This window comes from Nerophis lumbriciformis, linkage group LG21, assembly GCF_033978685.3.
Source record: "Nerophis lumbriciformis linkage group LG21, RoL_Nlum_v2.1, whole genome shotgun sequence".
Classification (NCBI taxonomy): Eukaryota; Metazoa; Chordata; class Actinopteri; order Syngnathiformes; family Syngnathidae; genus Nerophis; species Nerophis lumbriciformis.
In genome coordinates this window covers 13,699,715-13,711,384 of record NC_084568.2, presented here as the reverse complement: position 1 = coordinate 13,711,384, position 11,670 = coordinate 13,699,715, and the positions used below count along the sequence as shown (strand labels likewise).

Here is an 11,670-nt window from a genome sequence, read left to right as displayed (position 1 = left end):
TGTTAAAAACCCTCCAGTCCAATTGTCCACTATAGTGGACATTTGTGTCAAAAGCCTTTCAGTCCAATAGTCCACTGTCGTGGACAATTACATTAAAAACTATCCAGTCCAATTGGCCACTGCAGAGGACAATTGTGTTATAAACTCTCCGGTCCAATTGTCCACTGTAGTAGACATTTGTTTTAAAAATACAGCCAGTCCAATTGTCCACTGTACTGGACATTTCCATTAAAAACTATCCAGTCCAATTGTCCACTGTAGTGGACATTTGCATTAAAACCTATCCAGTCCAATTGTCCACTGTAGTGGACATTTGCGTTAAAAACTCTCTAGTCCATTTGTCCACTGTAGTGGACATTGGTGTCAAAAACCCTCCAGTCCAATTGTCCACTGTAGTGGACATTTGTGTTAAAAACCCTCCAGACTAATTGTCCACTGTAGTGGACATTTGCGTTAAAAAACTATCCAGTCCAATGTTCCACTGTAGTGGACATTGGTGTCAAAAACCCTCCAGTCAAATTGTCCACTGTAGAGGACAATTACGTTAAAAACTATCCAGTCCAATTGTCCACTTTAGTGGACATTTGTGTTAAAAACCCTCCAGTCCAATTGTCCACTGTAGTGGACATTTACGTTAAAAACTCTCTAGTCCAATTGTCCACTGTAGTGGACTTTTGCGTTAAAAACTCTCTAGTCCATCTGTCCACTGTAGTGGACATTGGTGTCAAAAACCCTCCAGTCTAATTGTCCACTGTAGAGGACAATTACATTAAAAACTCTCCGGTCCAATAGTCCACTGTAGTGGACTTTTGTGTTACAAACCAATCCAGTCCAATAGTCCACTGTAGTGGACATTTGTGTTAAAAACCTATCCAGTCCAATTGTCCACTGTAGTGGACTTTTGTGTTACAAACCAATCTAGTCTAATAGTACACTGTAGTGGACATTTGTGTTAAAAATCTATCCAGCCCAATTGTCCACTGTAGTGGACATTTGTGTTAAAAACATCCCAGTCCAATTGTCCACTGTAGTGGACATTTGTGTTAAAAACATCCCAGTCCAATTGGCCACTGCAGCGGACACGGGTTGTTCAAAGCTGTACATGTGATGAAAAGATTGGGATTTGAAGTGGACTTACAAAAAAGCCGGCCCAGAAGGGACAGGACTGCCTGACCCGAGCAGACGAGGTGAAGGCCATGCTGGTGAAGGAGAAGGCCAGGACCATGGCCCCAAGGCCCAGGTGGCACAGACCCAGGTACAGAAGCAGGCGGGCGCCTCCGGGGCCTCGACCCGAGATGCCCCGCCGGCTGTCCGACCAGCCGCGGGACCCCGAGGCGGACGCCACGCTGCTGGAGTCGGACGGCGAGGGCATGATGATGGTGATGATGATGATGATGATGATGATGATGATGCGTGGACAAGTTCAGGTGCGCTTCCACTTTGGTTGGAGCTGAGGTTGAGAAGGCGGCCCACTGACAGTCCGCCTCATCGGCCCGCCATGACGGTCCTACAAGTCTTCTTTCCACGACGCTGCTGGCTGTCCGCAGCCGTGCCTCCACGCGCTCCCTCCCGTCGGCATTGCGGCAAGACGCGCTGCGGGCCGCACGCTCTCGATCATCACAAAGCGGGACACGTGCGGACGCGTGTGCGGCGCTCACGTCTCGGACACGACGCCCCACTGGCGCGTCCTCCCGGGCGAAGCATCACCTGCTCGTCAGCGCGACGTGGACGACATCACGCGGACGGCGTCCATCGATTGCTCAAACTGCAGCAAAGGCGGCGATCGGACGCTCCGGACGTCGACCATGAAGTCCACCTTCACGTCCCGCTTCTCTTCCCGCACCCGCGGTCACGTGGGCATCGCGTCCACTCGCGGAACACTCCACCCGTGAGAACGCGTCTTTTTTTTTTTTTTTAGCAACGATTACGATCGTCACGCTTTAGTCCTCCTTCGTGTTTTGTCCTCCTACGTCTGAGCCCAAACCTGCCCCGTGCGTGATGACGACGCACGTAACGCCTGCGTGGGACCCGTGAGATGCGGCAGAGCGCACTGAGTGCACGGATGTTGACGATGGTGGGGCGGGGGGAGGGAGGAAGGACGAAAGGAAGGAAGGAAGGAAGGAAGGAAGGGAGGAAGAAAGGAAGGAAAAAGGAAGGGAACGAAGGGAAGAAAGGAAGGAAGGAAGGAAAAAAGAAAAGAGGAAAAAAAGAAGTGATGGAGGTATGGAGGGACGGAATAAGGAAGAAGAGAAGGAAACTAGAAAGGGAGAGAGGGAGGAAGGGAAGGAGGGAGGAGGAAAGGGAGGAAGGAATAAAGAGGAAAGGAAGAATGAAGGAAGGGAGGCAGGGAGGACGAAAGGAAGGAAAGAAAGAAAGAAAAAAGGAAGAGAGAGATGAAAGAAGGAAGGAAGGAAAAAAGACAGGAAAGAAAGAAATGATGGAGGTATGGAGGGACGGAATAAGGAAGAAGAGAAGGAAACTAGAAAGGGAGAGAGGGAGGACGGGAAGGAAGGAAGGAAGGGAGAGAAGGAAGAAAGGGAAGGAATAAAGAGGAAGGCAGGAAGAATGAAGGGAGGAAGGAAGGAAGGAAAGAAGGAAGGGAGAGATGAAGGAAAGAAAGGAAATTAGGAAGGAAAAAAGAAAGGAGGAAAGAATGAAGTGATGGAGGTCAGGAGGGACGGAATAAGGAAGAAGAGAAGAAAACTAGAAAGGGAGAGGGAGGAAGGGAAGGAAGGAGAGAGGGAGAGGAAGGGAGAGAAGGAGCAAAGGAAGAAGGGAAGGCAGGAAGAATGAAGGGAGGGAGGGAGGGAGGATGAAAGGAAGGAATGAAGGGAAGGAGGAAGGGAGGAAGGAATAAAGAGGAAGGCAGGAAGAATGAAGGGAGGGAGGGAGGAAAGACGAAAGGAAGGAAAGGAAAAAAGGAAGGGAGAGATGAAGGAAGGGAACGAAGGGAAGAAAGGAGGGACGGAAAAAGGAAGAAGAGAAGGAAACTAGAAAGGGAGAGAGGGAGGAAGGGAAAGAGGGAGGAAGGGAGAGAAGGAGGAAAGGAAGAAGGGAAGGGAAGAAGGAAAAAAGAGGAAGGCAGGGAGGAAGGAAGGAAGGAAGGAAGAAAGGAAGGAAAAAAGGAAGGGAGAGATGAAGGAAAGAAAGGAAGAAAGGAAAGAAAAAAGAAAGGAGGAAAGAAAGAAGTGATGGAGGTATGGAGGGACGGAATAAGGAAGAAGAGAAGGAAGCTAGAAAGGGAGAGAGGGAGGAAGGGAAGGGAGGGAGGGAAGGGAGGAAGGAATAAAGAGGAAGGCAGGAAGAATGAAGGGAGGGGGGGAGGAAGGGAGAGATGAAGGAAGGGAACGAAGGGAAGAAAGGAAGGAAGGAAAGAAAAAAGAAAGGAGGAAAGAAAGAAGTGATGGAGGTATGGAATAAGGAAGAAGAGAATGAAACTAGAAAGGGAGAGGGAGGAAGGGAAGGAAGGAGGGAGGGAGGAAGGAAGGAAAGGGAGAGAAGGAGAAAAGGAAGAAGGGAAGGCAGGAAGAATGAAGGGAGGGAGGGAGGAAGGACGAAAAGAAGGAAGGGAGGGAAGAAGGAAGAAAGGAAGGAAAGAGGGAAAAAGGAAGGGAGAGATGAAGGAAGGGAACAAGGGGAAGAAAGGAAGGAAAAAAGAAAGGAGGAAAAAAGTAATGGCGGTATGGAGGGACGGAATAAGGAAGAAGAGAAGGAAACTAGAAAGGGAGAGAGGGAGGAAGGGAAGGAAGGAAGGGAAAGAGAGAAGGATGAAAGGAAGAAGGGAAGGGAGGAAGGAATAAAAGAGGAAAGCAGGAAGAATGAAGGGAGGGAGGGAGGAAGGAAAAAGGAAGGAAGGGAAGGAGGAAGGAAGAAAGGAAGGAAAGAAGGAAAAAATCGAAGGGAGAGATGAAGGAAAGGAACGAAGGGAAGAAAGGAAGGAAAAAAGAAATGATGGAGGTATGTATGGAGGGACGGAATAAGGAAGAAGAGAAGGAAACTAGAAAGGGAGAGAGGGAGGAAGGGAAGGAGGGAAGGAAAAAGGAAGGGAGAGATGAAGGAAGGGAACAAAGGGAAGAAAGGAAGGAAAAAAGAAAGGAGGAAGAAAAGAAGTGATGGAGGTATGGAGGGACGGAATAAGGAAGAAGAGAAGGAAACTAGAAAGGGAGAGAGGGATGAAGGGAGGGAGGGAGGAAGGAGGTAAGGAAGAAGGGAAGGGAGGAAGGAATAAAGAGGAAGGCAGGAAGAACAAAGGGAGGGAGGAAGGAAGGAAGGATAAGAGGAAGGGAGAGATGAACGAAAGGAAGGAAGGAAGGAAGGAAAAAAGTGATGGAGGTATGGAGGGACGGAATAGGGAAGAAGAGAAGAAAACTAGAAAAGGAGTGAGGGAGGAAGGGAAGGAAGGAAGAAAGAGGAAGGCAGGAAGAATGAAGGGAGGGATGGAGGAAGGAAGGATGAAAAGAAGGAAAAAAGGAAGGGAGAGATGAAGGAAGGGAACGAAGGGAAGAAAGGAAGGAAGGAAGGAAAAAAGAAAGGAGGAAAGAAAGAAGTGATGGAGGTATGGAGGGACGGAATAAGGAAGAAGAGAAGGAAACTAGAAAGGGAGAGGGAGGAAGGGAGGGAAGGAGGGAGGAAGGAAGGGAGAGAAGGAGCAAAGGAAGAAGGGAAGGGAGGAAGAATGAAGGGAGGGAGGGAGGAAGGATGAAGGGAGGGAGGGAAGGGAGGAAGGAATAAAGAGGAAGGCAGGAAGAATGAAGGGAGGGAGGGAGGAAGGATGAAAGGAAGGGAGGAAGGAAGGAAGGAAGGAAGGAAAGAAGGAAAAAGGAAGGGAGTGATGAAGGAAGGGAACGATAAGGAAACTATAGAAAAGGGAGAGAGAGAGAGGAAGGGAAGGAGGGAAGGAAGGAGGGAAGAAAGGAAGAAAGGAAGGGAGAGAAGGAGGAAAGGAAGAAGGGAAGGGAGGAAGGAATAAAGAGGAAGGCAGGAAGAACAAAGGGAGGGAGGAAGGAAGGAAGGATAAGAGGAAGGGAGAGATGAACGAAAGGAAGGAAGGAAGGAAGGAAAAAAGTGATGGAGGTATGAGGGACGGAATAGGGAAGAAGAGAAGAAAACTAGAAAAGGAGTGAGGGAGGAAGGGAAGGAAGGAAGAAAGAGGAAGGCAGGAAGAATGAAGGGAGGGAGGGAGGAAGGAAGGATGAAAAGAAGGAAAAAAGGAAGGGAGGGATGAAGGAAGGGAACGAAGGGAAGAAAGGAAGGAAAAAAGAAAGGAGGAAAGAAAGAAGTGATGGAGGTATGGAGGGACGGAATAAGGAAGAAGAGAAGGAAACTAGAAAGGGAGAGGGAGGAAGGGAGGGAAGGAGGGAGGAAGGAAGGGAGAGAAGGAGCAAAGGAAGAAGGGAAGGGAGGAAGAATGAAGGGAGGGAGGGAGGAAGGATGAAGGGAGGGAGGGAAGGGAGGAAGGAATAAAGAGGAAGGCAGGAAGAATGAAGGGAGGGAGGGAGGAAGGATGAAAGGAAGGGAGGAAGGAAGGAAGGAAGGAAGGAAAGAAGGAAAAAGGAAGGGAGTGATGAAGGAAGGGAATGATAAGGAAACTATAGAAAAGGGAGAGAGAGAGGAAGGGAAGGAGGGAAGGAAGGAGGGAAGAAAGGAAGAAAGGAAGGGAGAGAAGGAGGAAAGGAAGAAGGGAAGGGAGGAAGGAATAAAGAGGAAAGCAGGAAGAATGAAGGAAGGGAACGAAGGGAAGAAAGGAAGGAAGGAAAAAAGAATGGAGGAAGAAAAGAAGTGATGGAGGTATGGAGGGACTGTATCCTGCAGCTGTTTGCTTCTTGTTCATTTCCTGTTTACTGGTTCCTGTTTCCTGTTTGCCTGCTCCTGGTTTGTGTTTTTCTTGAATTTTGGACATTAAATGATGTTTTCCTGCACCAAACCTGCCATCTCTGCATCTCGGGGTTCGTCACTTGACACAACACTCCAGCGCTGACTGGAGGGCAAGGCAGCTCTAAATAGCAGCCGGCTGATTGACACCAGGTGTGGCCAGGTGCTAATCAGCCGCAGCTGATTGGCACAAGCAGGAAACTGAACCAAAATAAGAGTGCTGACAGGAAATAAAAACAGACAGAGGAAAAACCAAAACATAACTAAACTGTCAGTGACAAACCTGACAGTGTCAGTAATAAGATACAATGTTGGTCAATAAATCGAAATGTAGACACTACACCAATACAGACAATAGTGTCTGTATTGGTGTAGTAATCTAATCTAATTTGGCTTTTGTTTTCATAAAAATCTCACAAGATGATGCCATTTCCTGTTCTTTGACAGTGATGTCACCATGTCTGGGAAGGGTACAGCTGCGGTGGCAGAACTACTGTCTGCCCACAGTGGCATTGACACTTGATTGATAACGTGATCCAAGATGGCTAATGCAACGAACCCATCCATCCATCAATTTTCTACCGCTTATTCCCTTTTGGGGTACGCGGGGGGCGCTGGAGCCTATCTCAGCTGCATTCGGGCGGAAGGCGGGGTACACCCTGGACAAGTCGCCACCTCATCGCAGGGCCAACACAGATAGACAGACAACATTCACACTCACATCCACACTAGGGACCAATTCAACCTATCCCCAGGTGCATGTCTTTGGAGGTGGGAGGAAGCCGGAGTACCCGGACGGAACCCACGCAGTCACGGGGAGAACAAGCAAACTCCACACAGAAAGATCCCGAGCCCGGGATTGAACCCAAGACTACTCAGGACCTTCGTATTGTGAGGCAGATGCACTAACCCCTCATCCACCGTGCTGCCCCATGCAACAAACCATTGGTTGCTATTATTTTGGTTGTTGAATGCATTGCTTTTTCGACTGAATATATACAAAGTTATCTTCTTCCCACTCCCTTTCAGGCAAAACTGGACAATATACCGTATTTTTCGGACTATAAGTCGCAGTTTTTTTCATAGTTTGGCCGGGCTCCAGTGCGACTTACATATGTTTTTTTCCTTTTTTATTATGCATTTTCGGCAGGTGCGACTTATACTCCGAAAAATACGGTGCTATACATTACCTTTTGCACGATACTAATTTATATTATGTGTTGTCAACTTTGTACTTTTTTATGTCATTGCCTGAAATAAATAAATAAATGAAAAAATGAAAAATGAACGCCCCCCTCTGTGCGTCGGTTGAGGTGGGCGGGGTTTGGTGGTAGCGGGGGTGTATAATGTAGCCCGGAAGAGTTAGTACTGCAAGGGATGTTTATGTTGTGCATACTTGCCAACCTTGAGACCTCCGATTTCGGGCGGTGGGGGCGTGGTTAAGAGGGGAGGAGTATATTTACAGCTAGAATTCACCAAGTAAAGTATTTCATATATATATATATATATATATATATATATATATATATATATATATATATATATATATATATATAAGAAATACTTGACATTTAGTGAATTCTAGCTATATATATTTCTTTTATTATATATATATATATATATATATATATATATATATATATATATATATATATATATATATATAAATAAAAGAAATACTTGAATTTCATCCATCCATCCATCCATCTTCTTCCGCTTATCCGAGGTCGGGTCGCGGGGGCAGCAGCTTAAGCAGGGAAGCCCAGACTTCCCTCTCCCCAGCCACTTCGTCCAGCTCTTCCTGTGGGACCCCGAGGCGTTCCCAGGCCAGCCGGGAGACATAGTCTTCCCAACGTGTCCTGGGTCTTCCCCGCGGCCTCCTACCGGTGGGACGTGCCCTAAAAACCTCCCTAGGGAGGCGTTCGGGTGGCATCCTGACCAGATGCCCGAACCACCTCATCTGGCTCCTCTAGATGTGGAGGAGCAGCGGCTTTACTTTGAGCTCCTCCCGGATGGCAGAGCTTCTCACCCTATCTCTAAGGGAGAGCCCCGCCACCCGGCGGAGGAAACTCATTTCAGCCGCTTGTACCCGTGATCTTGTCCTTTCGGTCATAACCCAAAGCTCATGACCATAGGTGAGGATGGGAACGTAGATCGACCGGTAAATTGAGAGCTTTGCCTTCCGGCTCAGCTCCTTCTTCACCACAACGGATCGATACAGCGTCCGCATTACTGAAGACGCCGCACCGATCCGTCTGTCGATCTCACGATCCACTCTTCCCCCACTTGTGAACAGGACTCCGAGGTACTTGAACTCCTCCACTTGGGGCAAGATCTCCTCCCCAACCCGGAGATGGCACTCCACCCTTTTCCGGGCGAGAACCATGGACTCGGACTTGGAGGTGCTGATTCTCATCCCAGTCGCTTCACACTCAGCTGCGAACCGATCCAGTGAGAGCTGAAGATCCTGGCCAGATGAAGCCATCAGGACCACATCATCTGCAAAAAGCAGAGACCTAATCCTGCAGCCACCAAACCAGATCCCCTCAACGCCTTGACTGCGCCTAGAAATTCTGTCCATAAAAGTTATGAACAGAATCGGTGACAAAGGGCAGCCTTGGCGGAGTCCAACCCTCACTGGAAACGTGTCCGACTTACTACCGGCAATGCGGACCAAGCTCTGGCACTGATCATACAGGGAGCGGACTGCCACAATCAGACAGTCCGATACCCCGTACTCTCTGAGCACTCCCCACAGGACTTCCCGAGGGACACGGTCGAATGCCTTCTCCAAGTCCACAAAACACATGTAGACTGGTTGGGCAAACTCCCATGCACCCTCAAGGACCCTGCCGAGAGTATAGAGCTGGTCCACAGTTCCACGACCAGGACGAAAACCACACTGTTCCTCCTGAATCCGAGGTTCGACTATCCGGCGTAGCCTCCTCTCCAGTACACCTGAATAGACCTTACCGGGAAGGCTGAGGAGTGTGATCCCACGATAGTTAGAACACACCCTCCGGTTCCCCTTCTTAAAGAGAGGAACCACCACCCTGGTCTGCCAATCCAGAGGTACCGCCCCCGATGTCCACGCGATGTTGCAGAGTCTTGTCAACCAAGACAGCCCCACAGCATCCAGAGCCTTAAGGAACTCCGGGTGGATCTCATCTACCCCCGGGGCCTTGCCACCGAGGAGCTTTTTAACTACCTCAGCAACCTCAGCCCCAGAAATAGGAGAGCCCACCACAGACTCCCCAGGCACTGCTTCCTCATAGGAAGACGTGTTGGTGGGATTGAGGAGGTCTTCGAAGTATTCCCTCCACCGATCCACAACATCCGCAGTCGAGGTCAGCAGAACACCATCCTCACCATACACGGTGTTGATAGTGCACTGCTTCCCCTTCCTGAGGCGGAGGATGGTGGACCAGAATTGCTTCGAAGCCGTCCGGAAGTCGTTTTCCATGGCCTCACCGAACTCCTCCCATGTCCGAGTTTTTGCCTCTGCGACCGCTGAAGCCGCACACCGCTTGGCCTGTCGGTACTTGTCCGCTGCCTCAGGAGTCCTATGAGCCAAAAGAACCCGATAGGACTCCTTCTTCAGCTTGACGGCATCCTTCACCGCCGGTGTCCACCAACGGGTTCTAGGATTACCGCCACGACAAGCACCAACTACCTTGCGGCCACAGCTCCAATCAGCCGCCTCGACAATAGAGGCGCGGAACATGGTCCATTCGGACTCAATGTCCAGCACCTCCCTCGTGACATGTTCAAAGTTCTTCCGGAGGTGGGAATTGAAACTCTCTCTGACAGGAGACTCTGCCAGACGTTCCCAGCAAACCCTCACAATGCGTTTGGGCCTGCCAGGTCTGTCCGGCATCCTCCCCCACCATCGCAGCCAACTCACCACCAGGTGGTCATCGGTGGAAAGCTCCGCCCCTCTCTTCACCCGAGTGTCCAAAACATGAGGCCGCAAATCCGATGACACAACTACAAAGTCGATCATGGAACTGCGGCCTAGGGTGTCCTGGTGCCAAGTGCACATATGGACACCCTTATGTTTGAACATGGTGTTTGTTATTGACAATCTGTGACGAGCACAAAAGTCCAATAACAAAACACCACTCGGATTCAGATCCGGGCGGCCATTCTTCCCAATCACGCCTCTCCAGGTTTCACTGTCGCTGCCAACATGAGCATTGAAGTCTCCCAGTAGAACGAGGGAATCACCCGGGGGCGCACTCTCAAGTACTCCCTCGAGTGAATCCAAAAAGGGTGGGTACTCTGAGCTGCGGCTTGGCGCATAAGCGCAAACCACAGTCAGGACCCGTTCCCCCACCCGAAGGCGGAGGGAAGCTACCCTCTCGTCCACCGGGTTGAACTCCAATGTGCAGGCTCTGAGCCGGGGGGAAACAAGAATTGCCACCCCAGCCCGTCGCCTCTCACTGCCGGCAACGCCAGAGTGGAAGAGAGTCCAGCCCCTCTCGAGAGAACTGGTTCCAGAGCCCTTGCTGTGCGTCGAAGTGAGTCCGACTATATCTAGCCGGAACTTCTCCACCTCGCGCACTAGCTCAGGCTCCTTCCCCCCCAGCGAGGTGACGTTCCACGTCCCAAGAGCTAGCTTCTGTAGCCGAGGATCGGACCGCCAAGTGCCCTGCCTTCGGCTGCCGCCCAGCTCACATCGCACCCGACCTCTATGACCCCTGCTATGGGTGGTGAGCCCATTGGAGGGGGGACCCACGTGGCCTCTTCGGGCTGTGCCCGGCCGGGCCCCATGGGGGCAGGCCCGGCCACCAGGCGCTCGCCATCGTGCCCCACCTCCGGGCCTGGCTCCAGAGGGGGGCCCCGGTGACCCGCGTTCGGGCGAGGGAAATCTGGGTTCCTTGTCAGTGTTCCTCATAGAGATCTTCGAGCTGCTCTTTGTCTGATCCCTCACCTAGGACCAGTTTGCCTTGGGAGACCCTACCAGGGGGCATAAAGCCCCCGGACAACATAGCTCCTAGGATCATTGGGACACGCAAACTCCTCTACCACGTTAAGGTGGCAGCTCAGAGAGGAGAATTTCAGTGTTCATTTATTTACACATTTACACACACATAACACTCATCTACTCATTGTTGAGTTAAGGGTTGAATTGTCCATCCTTGTTCTATTCTCTGTCACTATTTTTCGAACCATGCTGAACACCCTCTCTGATGATGCATTGCTGTGTGGCACGCACAAAAGTGTTTTCATCAAATGCACTAGATGGCAGTATTGTCCTGTTTAAGAGTGTCACAACATTGCTGTTTACGGCAGACGAACTGCTTTACGATAGACTAAAACGTGACTGCTGCTGTTGTGTGTTGTTGCCGTGCTGGGAGGACCTTAATGAAACTGCCTAACAATAAACCCACATAAGAAACCAAGAACTCGCCCTCGATCATTCTACATTCATAACGTGATTGGGCAGGCACGCTGTTTATAATGTGGGAAAGCGGACTCAGGTCCGCATGGAGCTGGAGGGGGCGTGGCCTCCAGCTCCGCCTGAATTTCGGGAGATTTTCGGGAGACATTTTGTCCCGGGAGCTTTTCGGTAGAGGCGCTGAATTTCGTGAGTCTCCCGGAAAATCCGGGAGGGTTGGCAAGTATGATGTTGTGTTACAGTGCAGATGTTCTCCCGAAATGTGTTTGTCATTCTTGTTTGGTGTGGGTTCACAGTGTGGCGCATATTAGTAAGAGTGTTAAAGTTGTTTATACGGCCACCCTCAGTGTGACCTGTATGGCTGTTGACCAAGTATGCCTTGCAGTCACTTACGTGTG

At 50.1% G+C, this 11,670-nt stretch overlaps 1 protein-coding gene across 2 annotated transcripts in view; it reads right to left on the bottom strand.

Moving 5' to 3' along the window:
- fam189b (family with sequence similarity 189 member B) overlaps positions 1-2,878 on the bottom strand; it is a 32,577-nt gene extending 29,699 nt beyond the window's left edge. Inside the window, exon 1 of one of the 2 annotated variants that reach the window (XM_061982906.2) lies at positions 1,139-2,878. In XM_061982906.2, coding sequence (XP_061838890.1) covers positions 1,139-1,372 — 234 coding nt within the window. In that variant the 5' untranslated portion in view covers positions 1,373-2,878. Of the gene's footprint in view, positions 1-10; positions 1,109-1,138 lie in introns of those variants that run through there. The other variant, XM_061982908.1, reaches the window with a different exon arrangement.
- Between the last annotated feature and the right edge of the window lie 8,792 nt (positions 2,879-11,670).